Genomic DNA, 26,158 nt, shown 5'->3' with positions numbered 1-26,158 from the left:
TATATATAGGCATGAGCGTGTATGTGTACATAAATGCATGAATAGTCATATATATATGTACATGCACACACACACAAAGATATATATATATATATATATATATATATATATATGTATGTACTAGCTGAATACCTCAAGGTTGCCAGGCAATTTGTACAATAAAATGTCTTATATAAATTTTTATTTTATTCCATGTCAGAGAATGCCTTCCCAATCAGGACAGATTTGTGCAATTTTTTTACCAAAAATTTCGTTTGTCCCCCCCCCCCCATCACTTGACAACCGATGTTGGTGTGTTTACATCCCTGTAACTTAGCAGTTTGGCACCTTTGTGGAAAGGGTATATAATGCCTTCTTTCAGCTTTATAGGAAGTATACCACTCGCAAGGAAACTTTGGTAAAGTATCTGAAGTGGTTTTGCTGAAGCCTGCTTACATGACTTTAGGATAAAGAGCTGGGAAGCCATCAAGACCAGTTGCAGAGCATGAACTCATTTCATTTATAGCCATTGTTACATCTGTTTCCTCAATGTTAATGTAATTGATGGCTGGCGCCTCCTTTCTTAGAGCTGTAATATCAAAGAATTCAGCCAGATGTTTTATCTGCATGTGTCCAAGAGGGGAAGTGAAGACACTTTTAAATTGTTCACTGATTATCTCATCCTTCCTTGGTCCTCCATCAGTGAGCCATTCTCTTGGAACAATGGTCCTATTTCATATTGTATTGTGGCTGTTTCCTTTGCAAATTTATAGAAACCTTTGGGATTTGTTTTTATGCTTTCCACAGCCCTTTTCTTTCTCTCTGCTCTTTCCCTTTCATGACAGAGTTTGATCTTACTTTCAGTTTCTCGGAGCGTCTGTGTTAAGGTAGACTTCTCTCTATCCTTCAGCTGCCTCTTCAGCCGCTTTGAGATCCTTGACCTGCATCTCATGAGAATTTCTCTGTCCCTGGGAATCTTGTTTGACAATATGCTGGCCTTTCTTTCTGGGATATATTTAGTGCATACAGCTTGCACTGTTGACATTAAACTGGCTGAGTATCAGATCAATGTCTTGCATACACAGAACGTTGGACCAGTTTCGATATATATATATATATATATATATATATATATATATATATATGTATGTATAAATATAATATATATCATCATCATCGTTTAACATCATGGAAAGCGGACGTTAAATGATGATGATGATGATAATATATATATATATATATGTGTGAGAAAGTTGGTATGTGAAAGCACGTGGTTGGATGTATAAAAGATAATAAGAGTGAAAAAACTACAGAAGGCTTGTGTTACATGGTTAAAGTATATATTTAAATTATGTCAGAAAAATGAAGTAGAGAAATTTGAAAAGACAACACGAAACCGGTTATTTCTCAAAATACAATGTTTATATACCAAAAAGATTTTATAACATTTTTCTAACATTTTTATAACATTTTTCTGACATAATTTAAACATATACTTTAACCATGTAACACAAGCCTTCTGTAGTTTTTTCACTCTTATTATCTTTTCTATATATATATATATATATATATATATATATATATATATATATATATATATATATATATCATCATCATCATCATCGTCGTTTAACGTCCGCTTTCCATGCTAGCATGGGTTGGACGATTTGACTGAGGACTGGTGAAACCGGATGGCAACACCAGGCTCCAATCTAATTTGGCAGAGTTTCTACAGCTGGATGCCCTTCCTAACGCCAACCACTCAGAGAGTGTAGTGGGTGCTTTTACGTGTCACCCGCACGAAAACGGCCACGCTCGAAATGGTGTCTTTTATGTGCCACCCGCACAAGCCAGTCCAGGGGCACTGGCAACGATCTCACTCGAAAATCCTACGGGAGCCAGTCAGGCGGTACTGGCAACGGCTACGCTCAAAATGGTGCATCTCATGTGCCACCCGCACAAGAGCCAGTCCAGGGGCACTGGCAACGATCTTACTTGGCTTGCCGGGTCTTCTCACGCACAGCACATTTCCAAAGGTCTCGGTCAGTAGTCATCGCCTCGGTGAGGCCCAATGTATGAAGGTCTTGCCTCACCACCTCAGCCCAGGTCTTCCTGGGCCTACCTCTTCCACGGGTTCCCTCAAATGTTAGGGTGTGGCACTTTTTCACGCAGCTATCCTCATCCATTCTCACCACATGTCCATACCAGCGCAATCGTCTCTCTTGCACACCACAATATATATATATGTATATGTGTGTGTGTGTGTGTGTGTATGTATATCTTTCTTATGATCTTAAAGACAAGCAACAACTTCAGTTGGTGTGTTTACAACTATAAATAGACATAATTTAATCTGATATCAGTTGTTTTGTCTGTTTATACTTTTATCCTATTATGCATGAGCCTGCTCAATTGAAACACTGCCTTATAGACAGACGTCCTTCAGCAGTTACAACAATGCTGCTGTTCAAGTTGCCGTTCAAGTTGGAGTTTTAGTTAGCAAGTCAACCTGAAAACTAATTGTATATACCCTATCGTCTTACAATCATCAGATGAGATATTACGTGACTTCTGTATACACACATGCGTTATAAAGTGGCTACTTTCTCGTATACGAGCAAAGCCATTGCTAGAAAGCATCACTGAAATAAGTCATTGATAATGAAATGCGAGGCCCTTATAGGACTCTTGAGCCACACCAAAGATTTGCACATTCTATTGCATAATGCACAGTTGCGCTGGCTGACAGAAGGAACCAGTGCAACAATATGCAGTCATTTGACACGTTATTTTAATTCCCCCGACTGGACGGCACACCTTTCCACAGGTTATGCATGTTCTGTTGTGAACAATAGCCGTATCACAATTTACAGGGGGTTGACTCCTATGGCTTTTTTGATGGCTGACCAGGCCCTCATGACTCGTGCATTTCCTCCCACAAATCACACACGTAAAAAAAACAATACTCCTTCATTTGCTACTGGTTCACTCTTTCTCAACTTTCTCCTCATCTTCTTATGCTTCATTCACTCTCTTTCAAACTTTAAGCAACCACAGCATGCATACATATGTCCATACATAAATGTGTGTGTGTGTGCGTGTGTGTGTGTGTATGCATTTGACACACACACTATATATATATATACACATAGTAGCTGGCTTTGGGTAAAAGAAAATACAGAAAGAATCAGTTAATTATGATTATTATATATAACATATTCTCCTCTCAGATTCACACACTTATTGCAGCAATCCTTCAGTTTCTCTAAGCCCTGTAAAAGAACATGGAAGGTTGGGCCTCGAACTGGGCCTTTTGTAACAGCCTTAAAGCCAGGAACTTTTCAGCCCTGCCACCTGAGTGAGTGCATGTTTGCACGTGTGCGTGTGTGTGTGTGCTTATTTCTTCCATTGTCCTGATAATGCAGAAATAAGTATATCTCAGTATAAATTTAATACAGAGATTAATGTTTCTATTTTACCATCTCCCTCTCTCTCTCCCTCCCTCTCTGATTCTCTTTCTGTCTACCTGCTTCTCTCTCCCTTCCATTTCTCTCCATCTCTCCCCACTTTCCAAAGCATCAACAACAACAAAATTTCCTCTCATGAGCCCAAGGTCACCCATTGTTTAAGGTATAGTATATATATATATATATATATATATATATATATATATATATATATATATATATATATATATATATATATACATATATATATAGGGGATTATGGCAGATTAGTTTAACTCCAGTACTTGGCTGGCATTTATTTTATTGACATTGGATTGGAAGGATGAAAGATAAAGCCAACTGACCTTGACAGGATTTGAACACAGAACATACATTGACATAAACTCAAAATCATAAAATATTTTCTACATAATTCTGAAAATAAAAATTTAAATATACTTTGTGATATTGATTTATGCCCAATAATAATAATAATAATAATATTATTATTATTATTATTATTTAAATATACTTTGTGATATTGATTGATACCCAATAATAATAATAATAATAATAATAATATTATTATTATTATTATTATTATTATTATTTCTATTACCTCAAAAGAAAAGTGTTAGCCAATAATATATTTTTTTCTACTCTAGGCACAAGGCCCGAAATTTCGGGGGAGGTGGCCCAGTCGATTAGATCGACCCCAGTAAGTAACTGGTACTTAATTTATTGACTCCGAAAAGGATGAAAGGCAAAGTCGTCCTCGGCGGAATTTGAACTCAGAACATAACGGCAGACAAAATACCGCTATGCATTTCGCCCAGCGTACTCACGATTCTTTTTCTACTCTAGGCACAAGGCCCGAAATTTCAGGGGAGGTGGCCCAGTCGATTAGATCAGCCCAGTACGCAACTGGTACATAATTTATCGACCCCGAGAGGATAAAAGGCAAAGTCGACCTCAGCGGAATTTGAACTCAGAACGTAAAGGCAGACGAAATACCGCTAAGCATTTCGTCTGACGTGCTAACGTTTCTGCCAGCTCGTCGCCTTTCGCCAATAATATATCTACACAAAGAATGAACTGGTGGTAGGTGATTTGGGGGAAATTGAAGCCAAACCTCATGGTACAGTGTGATGTGCACTATAGCTCTCGGGACTAGGCTAGGAATACATGTGTGAAACAAGGCAGAGCGTGTGACATGTGGATGATATTATCGAAAAGGCTGAATGAATAGTTAGATATTGTTGTGACATATATGTTTAAAAACGACAAACATTGTGATGTACATTTAGATAATAAAGCTCATTAATAGCCTACATTTGACAACTATCAGATTTCCCTCTTGTCGTCTGTATGTATATACATATGTATGTATATACGCGTTTGCGCGTGTGTGTGTGCTTATATGCACATACGTATATATGCAAATACATACGTATGTACGAGAGGGTGGTGTAAAGTTCGTGGTTTTAAGGGTATTGCAGAAAACATTCCGATTTCTTTTACAGGGCTTAGAAAAACTGAAGGACCGCTGCATTAAGTGTGTGAATCTGAGAGGGGAATGTATTGAATAAAATCGTAGTTAACTGTTCCTCCTCAATTTTCTTTTACTCAAAGCCAGGAACTTTTCCGCACACCCTCGTATATGCGCACATGTGTGTATACAAGCTAAAAGAAACCTAAGGACAGTTTCCCATTCGATTTTTTTTTTAGCCGATATAGACTGGTCGAAGGGAGATAAGCCATCCTTGCTGAACCAGTTTATTCATTGTTTACTTTATAAACTGATTGTAATGGATTTTCTATCTGCAAGGTTTGAAGAATCATATGGTCTTAGCCATTAGAGTCTGTTGAGACATCCATAGGGCTAAGCCCTTTATGGATGCAAAACCATTGGTCACTCTATGACCGGACATAGACTTATCTAAATATATACATATACATATATATATATATATATATATATATATATATATATATATATACACACACACATATATATATCATCATCATCATCATCGTTTAACGTCCGCTTTCCATGCTGGCATGGGTTGGACGATTTGACTGAGGACTGGTGAAACCAGATGGCTACACCAGGCTCCAATCTGATTTGGCAGAGTTTCTATAGCTGGATGCCCTTCCTAACGCCAACCAACCTGAGAGTGTAGTGGGTGCTTTTACGTGCACCCGCACGAAGGCCAGTCAGGCGGTACTGGCAACGGCCACGCTCAAATGGTGTATTTTATGTGCCACCCGCACAAGAGCCAGTCCAGGGGCACTGGCAACGATCTCGCTCAAAAATCCTTACACATGTCACTGGCACAAGTGCCATAAGGCGACACTGGTCACAGGTGCCATCCCGACTTTATTTAAAAGCAGCAGAAAAACATCATTCATGGGTCTGTGGACAAACATCATTCATGACCATTTGCACGTGTGGAAGTTATCTGCACGGTGGATTCCCCAGATGCTCTCACCTTTTTAGAACCAGGTACGAGTCAATTGCTCCCAGACTCTTTTGGTAATATGCCAAGAAAATGAGGAGGACTTTTTCGGCAAACATATCACACAGAATGAAACACGGGTCTATCACTATGATTCTGAGACTAAAGTGCAGGTGAAGCAATGGAAGCATGATAACTCATCACTTCCAGAGACGGCTCATGTCCAACACTCAGCAGGAAAGTTGATGCTCACAGATTTTGAGACCAACGCAGAGTAGTGATGATGGATCTTCTGACAAAAGGCACCACAACGAATGGGGAATATTATGCTTCTCTGCAGCAGAAATTGCAGGATGCCATCAAAGCAGAGAAGCATGGCATGCTGACCAATAGGGTCTGTCTCCTCCAAGATGATGAAGTTATTTCCGAGGTAAAGTCTTGGCTCCAGACACAACCTACTGACCACTACAGATGAGGTCTTCACAGCTGCATAAAGCGATGGGAGAAGTGTGTCACCATTGGTGGTGGCCATGTAGAGAATGACTAATAATTATGCCAAGTTTCATTCATCCCAGTCCTTGGGAAGTGGGTCGGGGGAAATCTTTAATGAACACCCCCTCATACATACATACACACATACATAGTTACATACATACACACACACATACATACACAGTTACATACATACATGCATACATACATACATATTTACGTACATTGGTATGTAGATAGGTAGGTAGGTAGGGATGTCAGTATACATACATACATACATACATTATGCATGCATACATACATACATATATACACACATAAATACACACACACACACACACACACACACACACACACACACACACACACACACACACACACGTGCGCGCACATACCTACATTCACACCTGAGAGAGAAAAATACCCAATACACATCAGAGACACCAGACACACATATACATACATATACAAACATACACATACTGATATATGCATATACGCACACACACATACATGCATACCTACATATGAAAGAGAGAGGGGTCCTACCCTAACCAGATATTCAAGTTGACAGCATTTATAATTTGTAAGCAACATTAAAGAACACGAAGGGGAAGGAGGTTTACAAAGCAATTAGACCATAACACATCTTTGATGAGATGTTTCAGATACCTGCCCAAGTAGGTCGTTTGCCAGTCAAGCGTAAAGTTAACTAGGTAGAAAAGAGAAATATCAGACGAATATCTGAGACAGTAGCGTCATTGTCATCGGCAAGGAGAGGTCAGTAAGCCAAGAGATCGCTTCCCAACTCCATGGTTTTAGATTCAATCCCATTGTGTAACGCTTGGGCATACATCTTCTACTACAACCCCAAGCTAACCATAAGCCATGTAAGTGGATTTGGTTCGCTGATGGAAACTGAAAGAAGCCCATCAAAGGTGGCATTAGAAAGGGATAGGACACAAAGCACACAGTAAAGTGCAAGGTTATTATCGGTTCAAATATACTTGGGGCACGTTTGAACTCATAAAGAAGCCATCCACTGTGTTTTATCTGGAGGAAATTTCTCACTGGTGGCAAATAGTGTAAATACACCAAAATCAGATTGCAGTGCCGCTGGCACAGGAGTAGCCCATCAGTCAGAAAAAACACACACTGTAACAGAATATTTCTAGTTAGCTCCTGTGCAGGTGGCACGTAAAGTACACCATTTCGAGGGTGGCTGTTGCCAGTACCGCCTGACTGGCCTTCGTGCTGGTGGCACGTAAAAGCACCCACTACACTCTCGGAGTGGTTGGTGTTAGGAAGGGCATCCAGCTGTAGAAACTCTGCCAAATCAGATTGGAGCCTGGTGCAGCCATCTGGTTTCACCAGTCCTCAGTCAAATCGTCCAACCCATGCTAGCATGGAAAGCAGACGTTAAATGATGATGATGATACCATAACCAGGATCATACTTATGCATACTTGTAACAGGAATATTTAGCAATCAAACTCAAACCACCATATCCAATGCCAAAAATCAAAAACAAAAAAAAAACAACTCAAGAATATGGGCACAATTCACTAGAATATAACAAAAATCATGAAAAAAATCTGACCATTCAAGACTTCTGTAATCGCCAACAGTTATATCATCAGTGACAATATATAATGTGTATGTGTGTGTAACAATATTAGTTAGTTGGCACTCCGTCAGTTATGATGTCGAGGGTTCCAGTTGATCCGATCAACGGAACAGCCTGCTTGTGAAATTAACGTACAAGTGGCTGAGCACTCCACAGATACGTATATCCTTAACGTAGTTCTCGGGGATATTCAGCATGACACAGTGTGACAAGGCTGGTCCCTTTGAATTACAGGCACAACAGAAACAGGAAGAAAGAGTGAGAGAAAGTTGTGGTGAAAGAGTACAGCAGGGTTCGCCACCCATCCGCTGCTGGAGCCTCGTGGAGGTTTAGGTGTTTTCGCTCAATAAACACTCACAACACCCGGTCTGGGAATCGAAACCGCGATCCTATGACCGCAAGTCCGCTGCCCTAACCACTGGGCCATTGCGCCTCCACGTATAACAATATATCACAGTACCAAATATGACCGTATAACAACAAGCAATGTAACAAGAGTTGGTTCTCTTATTATAACCATTCGCACAATAACAATCCAATACTTCAACACAGGGTCAATAACAAGACTAACGCTCTCACTGTTCGACCTCAACTGTCTATTGCATCATCTATTTATAACAGGCATAAAGTTATATCTTATGAACTTTTGATTTGAGAATAATAGCAAGATGAGAATAATAGTTCAGATGTAAATGCAGTGCTACAGTTCCATGAGAAAGTACATGTGTTAGAAAAAAACAAAACAGCAAGAAAATGGCCATCCCAATAAAATATATAAATAAAAAAGAAAGAAAGAAAATAAAATAAAATAAAATAAAAAACCAAGAAACCAATAAATAAAAGGACAAGATAAAGGGGCATGCAAACTATCGTTTATTCATACATTGCGTCAAGGGAAACTGATGTTGTCCATCATAAACTTTTTGAAAAAGGTCCTTTGAGGGACCAAAGTGCTGGAAGCAGCAGGTACTCTCCCAAGTATCACCTGACTAATGCAGGAGACTAATGAAGCTAAGAAGAGAAATAAAATAGAACCTTCTTTGTCATTTGTCCCCAGATATGTTGAAAGCCACAGGGTGACAACTGTCGTTCACCAATAGATTGTTGCCATATTTTGTTCAGTTACAGAAGCAGAGATGATACGCCATCAGTTATGACAACGCTGAGGGTTCCAGTTGACCCGATCAATGGATATGAAATTAATGTGCAAGTGGCTGAGTGCTCCACAGACACGCATACCCTTAATGTGGTTCTCAAGGAGATTCAGCATGACACAGAATATGAAAAGGCTGGCCCCTTTTGAATGACAGGTAGAACTCACCTTTGCCAGCTGAGTGGACTGGGGCGGCGTGAAATAAAGGGCATTGCTCAGTGAGACAACATGCCACTGGATATTGAACTCATGACCCTACAATCATCAGCTAAAAACCCTAACAACTAATACCTCTGCCCTAGCAACAAAGACATATGTTGGAGCACATGAGTTGCCAACAGTGGTGTCCCACGTTAAATATCCGCTTCTGGGCCAAAGAAAGAGTGTGTCAGTCCATCAGAACTCACTCCATCATTCCGGAACAATCCTTCTAGCTCCCGAATTGTGGGGTTATTTATTATTTATAAAGGGGCCCCTCTGTGTCCCTTACTATCTTTTAGGGATGACCCCGCTATGCTCACAAACCCCACAACAGAACACTTACGTGGTCACTCAGTCTGCTAGAAATAACAACCAGATTTTCCTTGATTCGCATTCTTACTGTCTTAAGAAGAAAGAAGAACGCATAATGCATGGGACTCTGGCCATGTGGGGGCACCACCTTGAAGGGTTTAGTTGAACTGATGGACCCCTGTTTTTATTCTTTTTAAGTTTGGTACTTATTCTATCATCCTTTTTTTTTTTATCAAACCATTAAGTTACTGGGATGTAAACAAACCAACTCCAGTAGAAAAGTGGGGAGGGAAGAAACACAGACATCCACACACAAACACACACACACAAGTGTATGTATGTATGTGTGTGTGTGTGTTTATATATACATACATACAATGAGCTTTCACACAGTTCCCATCAACCAAATCTACTCTCAAAGAACCGGTCAGCCTGGGGCTATAGTAGAAGACACTTGCCCAAGATGCAGCACTCTGAGACTGAACCTGAAACCACACGGTTACTAGGCGAACTTCTTAACCACACAGCCATACCTGCATCTGTTATGTCTGGGAAAAGAAAAAGAAAAAGACAATTGGTATGACAAAACGATTTTGATCATAAGTTTGTTTTGATCATAAGTTTGATCGTAAGTTTGTTTTGATCGTAAGTTTGATCGTAAGTTTGTTTTGATCGTAAGTTTGATCATAAGTTTGTTTTGATCATAAGTTTGATCATAAGTTTGATCATAAGTTTGTTTTGATCTTAAGTTTGATCATAAGTTTGTTTTGATCATAAGTTTGATCATAAGTTTGATCATAAGTTTGATAAGGTTTGACCTGCAGCAACAAATCTAACCAGAATGCTGGATTTTGCTTAGAATACACGAAAGCCATTCCATATAACACCATCCTAATAAAATTGACTAAATAATTAACACTTAGCTTTTTCTGTGGATGCCGTTGTCAAGTGATGGTGGGGGGGACAAACACAGACACACAAACATATACATATACATATATATATATATATATATATATATGTATGTATATATACGACGGGCTTCTTTTCAGTTTCCGTCAACCAAAATCACTCACAAGGCTTTAGTCGGCCCGAAGCTATAGTAGAAGACACCTGCCCAAGCTGTCACGCAGTGGGACTGAACTTGGAATCATGTGGTTTCATTTCAGCCTTGGTCTAGGTGTATGACGATCAAAGACGCTTCAGCCGTGACTCTCACGTCAGACTACATAATCGAACGTGTCGTTTATTTTTCAGTTTAGTTTTATTTTTTAAGAGAACAGGGTGGTGTGGCTCGTGAGAGATTTAGCTGCTATTTCTAGCAGGCTGAGGTACCACGTAGAGGCTCATTTGTTAGTTAGTGTGTGTCTTTTTTTTGTACTTTTACTCTACTTCGTCAATTACCTCCATGACAAACCGTTTATTGATGAAGAGATACCAATGTTTCGATTAATGTGTTGTTTGATTTTAGAGTTATCTAATCTTGTATGTGAAGTACAAAAATATTAAAAAAACAACCCATAACTATAGGCTATGAGGACAAGAAATTCCATTTGTAACTATGCGGTTTAGGGTTCGATCTGTTAGTGCGGTACGTGGTGGGTGGAAATTGTGTAGAAACTCATTGTGTGTGTGTATGAGTATTATGTATGTATGTATGTATGTCTACCTATTATATATCCACACATATACACAAATACCTACAGATACATACACATATCGCATACACATACATGCACGTCTAGCTATATTCATCTATGCATGTATAAATGCATGCAGACCTACCTACCTACATATATACACACACTCATACATACATACATCCATGCATGCAAACATACATGCTTACATTAAAAAAAAAAAAAAAAAAAAGGGTTCGTTGTGCATAGGTGAAGAACGAATTGGTCACAGCGGAAATTCCTCTGGTCATAATTCTGTTTGATCAGGACAGACCTGTGGCTAAAGAACAATGACAACAGAGTAAGTTATTGGCAAACCGGGTACCGAAAGCGAAATTCAGTTTTTGGCGATAGCTGTCCCACTTTACTTCGTTTACATCGCTAAAGTCAAAGAAAAAGCTATGAACAACAACCCCCACACACATACACACAGGCTTAAACGCACGCACACACATAATGCATACATATATGCACACGCACCCAGACATATGCATACACAAAAAAATATGAACACATGCACACATATATATACACGCACACACAAGCATGCACGTACAGAAACACACACATCCACATACACACAAACGCACGTACACACACACACACACAGACATTATCAGTCATTGTGGAAACATCTGTGGTTGCTCGCGCTGTTAGAAATAGCAGCCAAATTTTCTTTGAATCATATCCTACCATCTTTGGGAATCAAGGAAAAAAAAAATGAATGAATGAATAAAACGCAAGGATGCTTTGGTTGATGTAGTCCTAGATACATTATGACTGAAACCCCCTTTTAATTATAGGTATGCTGGATCATTTGTAACCTGGGGTTAAACAACGATAATCGCCTCCATAACCGAAGTACATACTGTAATGGGGGGAGGGGTGAAATGGTAGTGTTTGCTGTCTTTGAAATGGTAAGCGGAACCGACGCAAGTGTGACGTTCCTTGCGTTGGACGAACAGACAAGGAAACGTCTCTGAGGTGTTCCGAACTGCTACAAATAACAAACAGAAATTGTCCCTTAAACTACATACACATTTGATAATGTAACCCAAGGTACACAGTTCCTGAAATAATAAATAAATAAATAAACAAATAAAATTGCAGGTTTGTCCATGCTTCGAAGGCCTTTAATTTAATCAAAGCTCTGCTCAATCACAATTAGCCTAGGGTTGAACAGCAACACAGAAGAAATTCTGGTGGAGCCGAAATTCTATCTCGATGGTGCTTTTGTGCATTTAAATTGGATGCCAAAACTGTCTTGGTTACCCCCAATACTCGCTTTTGTCAACTGTTATAAGTAATTATAGTAATAATAATAGAATTAATAGTGAGGATGATTTCTGTTATGTATGCTAGAAGGGTGGAGGATAAGATGTTCGAAGGATAAATTACACAAATGGTAGTGGTTGTGGTGAGTTTACACGGAAGCGATTTATGGAAAAACAGACATGGAAACATAAAGAAACATGTTGATAGAACTAATAGTTTGGGTCCCTCTAAATTGGGTGCCCCTTAAACCGGAGGGTAGATGGGTAGATAGATAGAGGAAGGAAAGAAATAATTCGACAGAAACAAAACAATTATAAAGTAACGAGAAAGCGACGAAATCTACCTGAAATCACAGACCTTGATATCCTAAAAACAAGAAACAAAACGTGTTGGACACATAGGATGATGTAGTCCTAATTACTCTGTTGTGTCGGAATAAAAAGATTTGATGGTCATGACTGGAACGGTTCTGATCATAGAGTTTTAAACTGGAGCTTGACAAATAGCAGCAATAAAAAAATGTGACATTTCATAATAATAAAAGGAAGATATTAAGACGAAATAAAGAAACAATTGGAGCCGAAGGGAAATGAAACAAGAACGGAAAAACCCCCAGAGAAACGGTCAAGCTTACTTACATGACTGAAGATTCTCTGTTTTTTGGTAAATAAAAGCTTCTTCGTTCACGGAGAATAAATTCCTGCTACACCTGCCATTAGATCCGTTCCCTAGAGATTGTTATATGTAGTTCGTTCAAACGTGTTTAAACAAACGTCCAGACTGAAACTTAGTTCAGCTCCTAACTGAAGCATCGTTATACAAGAACGATGATATTATCATCGTCATCATCATCATCATCGTCGTCGTCGTCGTCGTAAACGTCATCGCCGCCGCCGTCACCACTAGTATTTTATTTATCTTTCTGTAATTGCTTCGAATGGCATCGATACGTAACAGATGGCTTTTTATATTTTAATATATACTCTATAACAGCAATGTCTTATTGTCGATGGGGCGGCTGTCGTTTCTGTTGACTTCTGTCCTTTCAATTAACTCTGGGGAGTTGCTAGCTCAACCGGGGGTGTCTTTATCTCATAACTGACAGAAGGAAGGAAACACGAACGAATTGATCGATCAGTGTAGGTCAGTCAGCTAAAGCGTTGGTTAAATTCAGAGGGTAATGATAGTGAGTTCAAGTTGAGTTTCTTCCCTAGTTTTTTTTTTATTTCGTTTATATTTTTGTTTTCAATTCGTTTTTTTTTCTTCTTTTAATCTTTTCTTCTGAAAGCAAGGCAATGCCATGCCCCGTCACGGGCCCTCTGAGGACAGGGATCTGCAAACGAGAAACCCAGCCTTAGTGCTTGTGACAGAGTCAAATCCCCCCAAAGAGCCAGGCAGTGGTGTTGAATTTGACGATGGGTTAAGTCTTCCACCCAAGTAGGCCCAAGGTGGTATTTTGACTCAGAATGCCAAGAACCAAGACAACTACCAAAAGACATTTTTGCTCCAACGTTTTTACACTTCTGCTAATCCACTATCTTGGACTGGTTACTTTACCATTGATCCCAGAAAGGATGAAAGACAAAGCAGATCATGGCTGGATTTGAACTCTCATTACAGTGAGTTGGACCAAATACCTCAAAGCATTCTGTCTGATGCTCTAATGACTGCTGTTGAGGAAGAATTTGTGGAATGCAAACATGGTAGTGTGGTAAGAAGCTTGCTTCCAAACAACATGGTTTTAGGTTCGGCCCCACTGTGTTACACCTTGGGCAAGTATCTTTTACTATAGCCCTGGGCCAACCAAAGCCATGTGAGTGGATTTGACAGAAGCTAAAAGCCCATCGTATAAGGGGGTGCTGAAAAGTTCTTGGCTTTGGGTAAAAGAAAATAGAGAAGAATCAGTTAATTATGATTTTATTCAACATATTCCCCTCTCGGATTCACACACTTATTACAGCAGTCATTCAGTTTTTGCTTTTTTTCGGGAGGGTTGTTGGCCCTACGCAGATGCCTTCTTTCATTATGCAAAAGAAACAGCATCGTTACACTGCAAGATAGGACCCCTCTTCCAAAAGGATGGCTCCCTCACAGATAGTCCAACCAGGATCAGTGAGGTACTGAATGACCAGTTCAAAAGTGTCTTTACCACCCCGTTGGAACACAGACAAATGAATAAACCAGTGGCCTTCTTTGCCGCCTCAACTATAACCAGTGAGGCAGTTGCCATGGAATACGTCGACATTAGCGAAGAAGATATATCTGACAAGTGTTTTGGCCCTTATGCCTGACACTCTATGGGGGATGGGCTTACCCAGGTCATGATTCCTAGGGGCCCTCCTGCTGCTTTCCAAACTCCTGTCGCCAGCAGGATTTGAACCTGGGTCATTGATTTTTATGAACTTGTGTTCCCAGGTCTGTGTTTCAGTCCATTAGGCCACTCTGACCAACGAAGGAACCAGTTCTCTTCTTCCTTCCTGTAAATAATCAATGGAATCTATAACTAGGTCCAGTGGTCATTCCTCTTCACCCATATCCACATTGAGTTCTTTTCGACAACACCAGACAAGTGTTTAATTGTGGCAGTTCTTCTGCAGCCTTTGATACCCAACTGTCCAAATAGCCGACAGGCTGATGCAGCCACGAATCCCCGCGATCCAACTTCCACTGGTTTTACAGTCCAGTGGTGACCCTCACTCCCTAGCTGCTTTGCCATCTCACCATATTTGCTCTCATCTTAAAGATGTGTTGCTCGTCTATGCGGCTCTCGTACGGAACTGACAATTCAATGAGAATCAATCACTTTGGCACCTTGTCCAAACAAAGGATAAAATATAAGAACAATAACAAATCTGAAGTAAAAAAAAAAAACGAATATATAGTGTATGTGTTTATTTGGCAAAAAAGAAAAAAGAAAAAAATACCATCCCAAAATATAACAAATATAATGTTCATTTTATTGAAAAAATAAATAAAAAAAACCGTGAGTAAAATATTTACATACACTTTATTAATATATTCGTATTTATAACTATATCTACATATATATATATAAAGTTTATCCATGTATATACATAAATACACACATATATAATTGTGTGCAATGATAAACTGTTTGACATTAAGCTTAATAACAAAACAAACATTGCTGTATTCAACAGGTTTTCAAAGAGTAGCAACCACTTGACTTTTCGAGAACAGTCCAATGAATTAATATTGATTATTGAGTACAGTTTAACAGCATCCAGCTTCACAATCATCCCAGTACACATTCAACTCCACAAGCAGGTAATCCAGATAAGGTTATTTTACAAACACAGGCTGACTTATTTTCAAAGCTACTTCACACACTCTTGCATTTCACTAACGCTCCAATACGCATTCATTTTTTTCTCAGACACAGAATAACATTTACAAATTCAACAAGTTTTCATCATCATCATCATCATCATTTAACGTCCACTTTCCATGCTGACATGGGTTGGACAGTTTGACAGGAACTGCCTAGGTAGAAGAGTGTGCCAGGCTTCAGGGTTGGTTTTGGCATGGTTTTTATGGCTAGATGCCCTTCCTAACACCAACCACCCTGAAGAGTAGAATGAGAGCTTTTTAAGTGGCACCAGCAACAGGCAAGGTCAGTTTTGGCAAGGTTTTTATAGCTGGTTGCCCTTCCAAATGCTGACCACCCTACAGAATGTAATGAGTGTTTTCTTTGTGAGGCACCAGCAACAGGCAAGGTCAGTTTTGGCAAGGTTTTTATAGCTGGATGCCCTTCCAAATGCCGACCACCCTGAAGAGTGGAATGAGAGCTTTTTAAGTGGCACCAGCAACAGGCAAGGTTTTTATAGCTGGTTGCCCTTCCAAATGCCGACCACCCTACAGAATGGAATGAATGCTTTTTATGAGGCACCAGCAACAGGCAAGGTGAGTTTTGGCAAGGTTTTTACAGCCCCTCCAAACACTAACCACTTTACAATGTGGACTGGATGCTTTTTGCATGGCACCAGCGCTGGCAAGGGTCACCAAGTAACGTGCAAGACAAAGATCCTATCAGAGGCAAACGGTCATTGGAGGAAGTGATCTTGAGCCAGGTGATGAAAGGCTAGAGTGTGACAGGGAGACAGAAACAGTTGTCTTGAATTGTGGCCATGCTGAGGAATCACCTTGTCTTCACATTGTCTTGAATTAATCATGAATAGCTTTGAAGGCAGTAAGCTGGCAGAGTTGTTAGCACGCTGGGCAAAATGCATAAAAGCATTTTGCCCGTCGCTGCATTCTGAGTTCAAATTCCGCCAAAGTCGACTTTGCCTTTCGTCCTTTCGGGGTCAGTAAATTAAGTGCCAGTTGAGTACTGGGGTCGATGTAATCGGCTATCCCCATCAACCAAATTTCAGGCCTTGTGCTTATTATAGCTTTGAGATTTCAATGACGTGATCGTTTATTGTTAGAATGACATTGTAGGGTAGGTGTGAAATGTTGGAGCTGGCCAGTTTGAACATAAAAGGGGCCGAATATGACTGGTTTAAATGCTAAAGGGTTAAGTCTGGTACTTATTATGTTGATCTCTTTTGCCTAACTGCTAAGTTATATTGGTTATCAAGCAGTAGTGGGGGACAAACAAACATATATACACTATATATATATATATATTTACATATATATACACATTGAGCTTCTACACAGTTTCCAGCTACCAAATTCACTCACAATGTACTGATCAGCTTGGGGTTACATTAGCAGACATTTGCCCAAGCTGCTGTGTAATGGGACTGAACCAGAAACCACGCGGTTGCACTTCATTTGTTTTACATCCATTTTTTTCATGCTAGCATGGACTAGATGAATACAAAATTATTATCAAGGCAAATTTTCTACAGCTGGACGCCCTTCCCGTCACTAACCCTTACCCGTTTTTCAAGTAAGGGTGTTTTAGTTCCGCTAGTCTTCGAAAGAACAGGACTAGCGGATGATTTTGCTGACAGGAAAGTTTTAACAAACATCACTTTGGCCCAGCACTTTTTATGTGCAAAGCATAAAGTTTACACAGGGCACCTGCATGGTGCAGGAACGGCTGGTTATCTCGCTAAGAAGCTCACTTTGCAACCCTTGTGCTTTTGGGTTCAGTTCCACTGCACGCCACTTTGGGCAAGTGTCTTCTCCTTTAGCCCTGGGACCAAACAATACCATTTCAGTGAATTTGGTCGATGGAAACTGTGTGGAAACAAATCATATGTGTGTGTGTGTGTGTGTGTATGTGACAGAAGGTATATTTTTGTGTTTGTCCCCACTATTACTTAACTGTAAGCTGACCAAAGAAATTTCTAGGGAGACATTTATTATTGATATACCCGAAGAGACCCGGTACGACGGGTTGAAACATGTGCTGTGCTCAATAAAATCTATCACACATTTCATCTCCTATCTTATTAATACTATATATATATATAATACAAATAATAAATGAGTATATGCATATATACATACATGTATGTACATACTTACATCTACCTGTATATATAGATGCATATCTGGGTATATATATATATATATATATATGTATATATACACATATATATATATGCGGGGTGTTTATCAAAGAGTTCTCCTGACCTACTTCTGGTTATTACAGGAAACTGAACTTGTACAGATATAATCATACATGTTTCTTCATGTTGCATTGTAAATTTCAGCTTTCCACTTGTATTTGCTTTTTCTTTTTTTTACCGCAGCTAAAGCAGACAAACGTGTTACAATGGAGGTAGCTGAACGCAGATCAATGATCAGGTTCTTATACTTGAAAGGTTGCACATCAAAAAAGACTTTCAATGAGATGAAAGAAACGTATGGCGATGATGCACCATCATACGATGTGGTCAAGCACTGCCATCACAAGTTCGAATGTGGTTGGACATTGGTGGAAACTGTTTTTATTCCTGGACAACCACATTCTGCCATTGATGACAACCGTTGTCCACAAAGTGGAAGCTGCCATTTTGGAGGATCACTGCATAACTATTCAGCGACTAGCCCAAGAAGTGAAGATAAGTGTTGGGTCCGTGGAAAAACATCATTGATGACCATTTCCACGTGTGGAAGTTGTCTGCACGGATGCTCACACCTTTTTAGAAGCAGGAACAAGTCAATTGCTCCCAGGCACTTTTGGCAATATGCCAAGAAAATGAGGACTTTTTAGGCAGACTTATCACACAGGATGAAACACAGGTCCATCGCTATGATCCCGAGTCCAGTCGAAGCAATGGAAGCATGATAACTGAGCACCTCCAAAGAAGGCTCATGTCCAACCCTCAGCAGGCAAGGTAATGCTCAGTGTTTTGGGACCAGTGCAGAGTAGTGAGGATCGATTCTCTGGCAAAGAGCACAATTAATAGGGCATATTATGCTTCTCTGCTGCAGGAAATGTGGGACACCGTCAAAGCAGAAATGTGGGGCATGCTGACGAAAGGAGTCCCCCTCATCCGAGACACCCCAGTTCACAATGCACATATTGCTCAGATGAAAGCACACTCCTGTGGCTATGAAATCCTTCCTCCTCCCCCTTACCCTCCCAACCTCACACCATCTGACTGCCACCTCTTTCCAACCAAGAAGTCTTTTTTGAAGGGGTAGCACTTTGCAGAGGATGATGAACTTATTTCTGAGGTAAAGTCTTAGCTTCAGACGTAACCTACCAACTTTTACAGACGAGATATTCACAGCTGCATAAAACAATGAGAGAAGTGTGTCACCATTGGTGGTGGCTATGTAGAGAAGGATTAATAATTATGCCAAGTTTCGTTTATCACAGTCCTTGGGAAGCTAAGTATATGGGAGACAGCCAAAAGAAGCATTTGACCCAGACTATCTTCCTCCAACTGTTACACATGCAGGAGGATCTGTGATGATCGGGGGGGGGGGCTATATCTTAGAAATCTACCAGCCCAATGGATTCCCTTCATGGCAGAATTAATTGCCAAGACTATTTAAGCATTTTATCTGATTAAATTCATCCTATGGTTGCGGAACTGTTTCCGGAGGGAAACACAATCTTTCAGGATGATAATGCACCAATTCACACACCTAAAGTTGTTACTGAATGGCATGAGGAACATTCTAGTGAAGTTGAACATCTTATCTGGCCACCACAGTCCTGAGATCTCAATAATATTAAACATTTATTGTGCATTTTAGAAAAACAAGGAACAAGTTAATATCCTCCACCATCTTCACTACAAGAACTGGAGACTGTTTTAGCTGAAGAATGGACAAAAGTTCTTTTGGAAACAATTCAAACTTTGTACAAGTCCATACCTCATAGAATTCAAGGTGTAATTACTGCCAGAGGCAGTCCTACCTTATATTAAAATAAATTTGTTTGAAATTTTAAGGTGTTTCCATTATTTTGTCCAGTCCTTGTATATATATATATAGAGAGAGAGAGAGTGAGAGGCACAAGCATAGCTGTGGTAAGAAGCTTGTTTCCCAACCACATGGTTCTGGGTTCAGTCCCACTGCATGGCACCCTTGAGCAAGTGTCTCCTGCTACAGCCTTGGGCCGACCAAAGCCTTTCTGTCCAGTCACATGACAGAAACAAGTAAAAGAATAAAAGAAAACAGAATAATAAAAACGTGAGTGGTGGAGGGAAGGAGGGGGTAATGGTAGTCATTGTTGCAATGGTGTCGGTGGTGGTGGTGGTGAGGCTTAGGGCAGCAGTGAGGGAAAGGGTGGTGGTGACACCAGTATTTGTACTGGTGGAGACGACGGTGGTGGCTGCGTTGGTAACAGCTGTTCTTGTGATGATAGTGGGGAAGGGCTTGCTACTTGTATTTGCAGAGGTGTTTGTGACAGTTGGTGGTGGGGATGACAGCTTTGATAGTTGTGCTTGTGATGGGGGGGGGGGAAGTGGTGGTATTGGCGATGGCAGTGGTAGTACTGGTGTTGAGACTAGGTGGTGGAAGTGTCAGATTTATCACTCAATACGATGCCCCAGCTGAGTCTACAGGAAAATAATAATCTATTGATATTTCTATGCAAATAAAGGCTGAGAGCTGGCAGAATCGTTAGCACGCCAGGCGAGATGCTTAACGACATTTCATCTGCTGCTGTGTTCTGAGTTCAAATTCTACCAAGGTCGATTTTACCTTTCATCCTTTTGGGGTAAATGAAATAGGTACCAGTTATGTACCGGGTTCGATATAATCGACTAGCCTCCTTCCACAAAAAAGTTTCAAGGCCTTGTGCATAGAGAAATAATATTTCTATGCATATATGTAAGCAATTCAAAAACTCTAGCATTCAATAAAATTAGCTGTTGTATGGATTTCTTTAATGTAAAAAAGAGAAAAAAAAAAACCCCGAAAAGCTTCCAGAAAGAACTGCAGTGAACTAGGCTTGTTTCAAGGAGACAATTCCAAAACTCTAGAATTCAAGAGAAGTAGCAGAAGTTTGACAATGTAGATTTTTGATTATTTTATTTTATTCTATTTTATTTTTACCTTTTTAACTGAATAATTTAGATTGTATTAAAACTGTAAGTTCGTTGTATCCGGGAACTAGGGGGCAGTCTTAGGTGGACAGAAATCAAAAGAGTTAACACTTTAGCATTTGAACAGGCCATATCTGGCCAAAATATTCTATATGTTTTATGTTCAAACTGGCCAGATCTGGTCTTGCACACCAACTCTAAAATGTCATTCTAAAAGTGAATAATCACATCATTGAAATCATGGAGTTATGAGATAATGCATGATCAATTCCAAACAACGTGAATAAATAAGCATTACATGTGATAGAGTAATCTGAATGCTAAAGGATTTAACTGGTCAGATCCAGACTCTCACACCTCTCAGTCAAACAGTCCAACCCATGCCAGCATGGAAGACGGACATTAAATGATGATGATGATGATGATGATGATGATGATGATATATATCATCATCATCATCATCATCGTTTAACGTCCGCTTTCCATGCTAGCATGGGTTGGACGATTTGACTGAGGACTGGTGAAACCGGATGGCAACACCAGGCTCCAGTCTGATTTGGCAGAGTTTCTACAGCTGGATGCCCTTCCTAACGCCAACCACTCAGAGAGTGTAGTGGGTGCTTTTACGTGTCACCCGCACGAAAACGGCCACGCTCGAAATGGTGTCTTTTATGTGCCACCCGCACAAGCCAGTCCAGGGGCACTGGCAACGATCTCGCTCGAAAATCCTACAGGAGCCAGTCAGGCGGTACTGGCAACGGCCACGCTCAAAATGGTGCATCTCATGTGCCACCCGCACAAGAACCAGTCCAGGGGCACTGGCAACGATCTTACTTGGCTTGCCGGGTCTTCTCACGCACAGCCCATTTCCAAAGGTCTCGGTCCGTAGTCATCGCCTCGGTGAGGCCCAATGTACGAAGGTCTTGCCTCACCACCTCAGCCCAGGTCTTCCTGGGCCTACCTCTTCCACGGGTTCCCTCAACTGTTAGGGTGTGGCACTTTTTCACGCAGCTATCCTCCTCCATTCTCACCACATGTCCATACCAGCGCAATCGTCTCTCTTGCACGCCACAACTGATGCTTCTAATGTTCAGCTTTTCTCTCAAGATACTTACACTCTGACGGGTATTCACATTGACATTACACATCCAACGGAGCATACTGGCTTCATTCCTTGCGAGCTTACGTATGTCCTCAGCAGTTACAGCCCATGTTTCACTGCCATGTAGCATGGTTGTTCGTACGCATGCGTCATACAGTCTGCCTTTTACTCTGAGTGAGAGTCCCTTTGTCGCCAGCAGGGGTAAGAGCTCTCTAAACTTTGCCCAGGCTATTCTTATTCTAGCAGCTACACTTTCAGCGCACCCACCCCCACTACTAACTTGGTCGCCCAGATAGCGGAAGCTATCGACTACCTCTAGTTTTTCACCCTGGAATGAGATAGAAGTTGTTTCCTGTTTGTTTGCAGTCTTTATTGCACCTGAACATCTGCCACAAACAAAAACTAACTTGCTAGTTAACCTGCCTTTGATGTTGCTGCACCTCTTATGTGTCCATAGCTTGCACCGGGTACATCTTATAGAGTTACTACCTACTCCTTTTCTACATACTGAGCAGGGCCATCTACCTGAAGGGGTTTGTGTTTTATCTACCTTCCTACTTATTAGGATTTTGGTTTTAGCTAGGTTGACTCTAAGGCCCTTCAATTCTAGACCTTGCTTCCACACCTGAAACTTCTCCTCTAGTTCTGATAGTGACTCCGCAATTAGGGCAAGGTCATCAGCATAGAGGAGCTCCCAGGGGCAACCTGTCTTGAACTCCTCTGTGATTGCCTGGAGGACTATGGTAAATAATAGGGGGCTGAGGACGGAACCTTGGTGGACCCCTACCTCTACCCGGAATTCATTGCTGTACTCATTTCCAACCCTCACCTTACTGGCCGCATCTCTGTACATGGCTCGCACAGCTCTCACTAGCCATTCTTCTATCCCAAGTTTCCTCATTGACCACCAGATAAGGGATCGGGGGACCCTGTCAAAGGCTTTCTCCATGTCAACGAAAGCCAGGTACAGAGGTTTATCCTTGGCTAGGTATTTCTCTTGCAACTGTCTCACTAGAAATAAGGCATCAGTAGTGCTTTTACCTGGCACGAACCCAAACTGCATCTCATCTAAATTGATTCGCTCCCTAATTAGTTGGGCTATGACCCTCTCTGTAACTTTCATAACCTGATCTAACAGCTTGATGCCTCTGTAATTATTTGTATCTAAAGCGTCCCCTTTACCTTTGTAGCAGTTGACTATGATGCTGCTACACCAGTCATAGGGTATGACTCCTTCGTGTATCACCTGGTTCGTAATACGGGTGACTAGGCTATAGCCAACACTGCCAGATATTTTGAGCATCTCTGCAGTGATTCCTGATGGGCCGGGGGCTTTCCCGGTCTTCATACTCTTAATTGCTTTATCTACCCTGGTACTATCAACTCGGATAGCTGGTCCCTCTATTGGGTCGACATAAGGCAGGCTCTCTTTCTCCCATTCATTCTCTTTATATATATATATATATATATATATATATATATATATATATATATATATATACACACACACACATACATACATACATATAAACACATATACATACATGTATGTATGTATATTTGAATATACACACAAGCATTTGTGTATGTCTCAATAACCTCTATCTCCCTCCTGCTTTCTTTCTCTTTCTCTTTCTCTCTCTCTCTCTCTCACAGATACATTAACATGAATATCAAAAAATGATCATTATAGCTGTATGAATGAAAGCTTTACAATATAACATTCCAACTATATCAAGTACTTTGATATCATAATCATTTGATATGGTTATTTAATTATCAATTTATGTCATAAACATACTTATTGAAAAGTTTCTACAATTTATCTGGGGTATATATGCAAAACTGTTTTGTTTATAGCATTGATAGCTTGAAAATCGATAAATTTGGAACAAAGAGTCGCAGTCTGAGTAATTTCAGAACAAAATCAAACATACATATAACATACTTTACTGCCTGTATTGAGTTCTTCACACCTCTCTGGATTTATTGACAAAGATGTGTATCCCCTTTCCTGAATATTATGTCTCGTTTTGTTGTCTTTTCTTGCCTGTTCATGTTTGGATTGACTATATATATATATATATATAAACATTTATGTATGTATACATATATATACAGAGTGTCCCATAAAATTGCATACACACTTCTATAGCAGGTCACCTAAATCTTTCTTTCTTTTCAGATTTCACCTATTAGAATTAATAATGGCATAAAAACTTAGCTTTAAACAAAGGAAATTCATTTTAAAATGCTACCGGAAGTACGAAAACACAGTTGAAGTCCAAAGACAGTATAGAACAGAGTTTCAATCAGGTCCACCTGAACGGTTCCTGCACAGTTCCACCTTACATTCTGGTGTTTGCTGAATTTTCTTGAGAACAATTTCCCTTAGTGATCAGACCATATGGGGGGCTACGTCTAGCATATTAAGAGTCCACCTAGTGGTCATTCTTCTTTTATGTATGTAATATAATTTTTCTGAATCTTCAGATCTTTTTTAAATGTGTTAGGCCACTGGTTTAAATTGATATTAATTTAATCAATATTAATTTTTACCCTTATTATTTAACTACAATAATCTACCTGTATTATCTTCAAACTGGTCAGATGTGGCCTCTCATACTTACCCTACAATGTTATTCAAAAGATAAACAATCACACCATTGAAATCTCAAATTGAGAAGATAGCACATGATTAATTCAGAACAATGAGAATGAATAAGCATTACATTAATTAGAGAAATTTGAATGCTAAAAGGTTAGTGAGATCTTGCCTAACAGGTGGATTAGAAGAAGAGGTTTTGTAAAATACCCTCATCATTCACCAGATATCACCCCTTTAGACGTTTTTTTTTTATGGAGATACTTAAAAGATAAAGTGTATTCCACAAATCCAGCAACAGTGGCTGAACTGAGAGCTGCCATTGAATGAGAATACACTCAAATACCTAATGAAATGCCACTTGTTGACCACAATTCCATTGTTTTATGTTGTCAACAATGTCTGGACTAGAACAGACATTAATTTGGAAACAGATGGTAACATAATCTCTAAAAAAATGCATTTCAATAAAATCTACCTTTATATGCATCATTTAAATGATGTACACATTGGGGTGGGTGGGTGGGGGTTAAATGTAATTAAATAATGTCTGTAGATCATTGTATTTTCAGGAAAGGATGTGCATTTTAATACATATTCCTTTTACAGTTATTCAAAGTGTGTATACATTTTTGTAGGGGACACCCTATACGCGTATATGCCACAGTCTAATGATTGAAACAAGTGAAAGATATATATATATATATATATATAATTTATTTTTATGTACACATGCACATACTGTGTATCTGTACACATGTTATTATACATGTGTGTGTCTGTGTGTGTGTGTGTGAATGCATGTGTCTATGTATATATATATATGTATGTGAACGTCTGAATGTATGTGTTTATGTGTCTGGAAAAGAGAAAGTATTGAAAAGAAGTGAAGGTGAAATGAAAGACAAAAGAAGTAAAGAAGGAAAAAGAAAAGAATGTAACAAATACATAGGAGGAAAAAGAAGGATGAGGAAAAAGATACTGGAAAGAAGTAGTGGGAGAAGGAAGAGGAGGTGAACGAACGAAGGCAGGATCGATTTAAAAATACAATATAAAAATAAAAAACAATGTAAATTACGTTTTTTGCACAAAATTATCGCACAAAAAAAAAGATTAACAAAAGGAAGAAGAGAAAGAGAAATAAAACATTTCCTTTGTCTTAAGATTTATATTGAGTTTCTCTACGTCTGTTTCGAAGTTGATGCATGAGATTGTTGAAGACATCATCCTTTGGTTTTAGAGTTGTTGTTGCTGTGACGTTCTGTAATGACCAGAAGAAAAAAAAGGGACATGAAAAGGGGACAGTAATAGTAACGTGTCAACTAACAGAATAGGGGAAGCGGGG

General features: G+C 39.7%; 2 protein-coding genes across 8 annotated transcripts in view; both read right to left on the bottom strand.

Moving 5' to 3' along the window:
* LOC106878557 (lactosylceramide 1,3-N-acetyl-beta-D-glucosaminyltransferase B) overlaps positions 1–13,740 on the bottom strand; it is a 39,138-nt gene extending 25,398 nt beyond the window's left edge. The window contains exons 1-2 of one of the 4 annotated variants that reach the window (XM_089341065.1): positions 13,262–13,740; positions 10,128–10,217 (exon numbers count right to left, since the gene is read on the bottom strand). In XM_089341065.1, coding sequence (XP_089197191.1) covers positions 10,128–10,200 — 73 coding nt within the window. In that variant the 5' untranslated portion in view covers positions 10,201–10,217; positions 13,262–13,740. The remainder of the gene's footprint in view (positions 1–10,127; positions 10,218–13,261) is intronic. The other 3 variants (XM_089341064.1, XM_089341074.1, XM_089341071.1) reach the window with 3 other exon arrangements.
* A 12,228-nt stretch (positions 13,741–25,968) lies between these two features.
* LOC106882907 (uncharacterized) overlaps positions 25,969–26,158 on the bottom strand; it is a 259,935-nt gene continuing 259,745 nt past the window's right edge. For all 4 annotated transcript variants that reach the window (XM_089341061.1, XM_089341059.1, XM_089341062.1 and 1 more), the window contains one exon: positions 25,969–26,074. In XM_089341061.1, coding sequence (XP_089197187.1) covers positions 25,973–26,074 — 102 coding nt within the window. In that variant the 3' untranslated portion in view covers positions 25,969–25,972. The remainder of the gene's footprint in view (positions 26,075–26,158) is intronic.

The sequence above is a fragment of the Octopus bimaculoides genome, chromosome 24 (genome assembly GCF_046866305.1).
Source record: "Octopus bimaculoides isolate indiv1 chromosome 24, ASM4686630v1, whole genome shotgun sequence".
NCBI classification, from domain to species: domain Eukaryota; kingdom Metazoa; phylum Mollusca; class Cephalopoda; order Octopoda; family Octopodidae; genus Octopus; species Octopus bimaculoides.
This window is presented reverse-complemented; position numbering and strand designations above follow the sequence as displayed.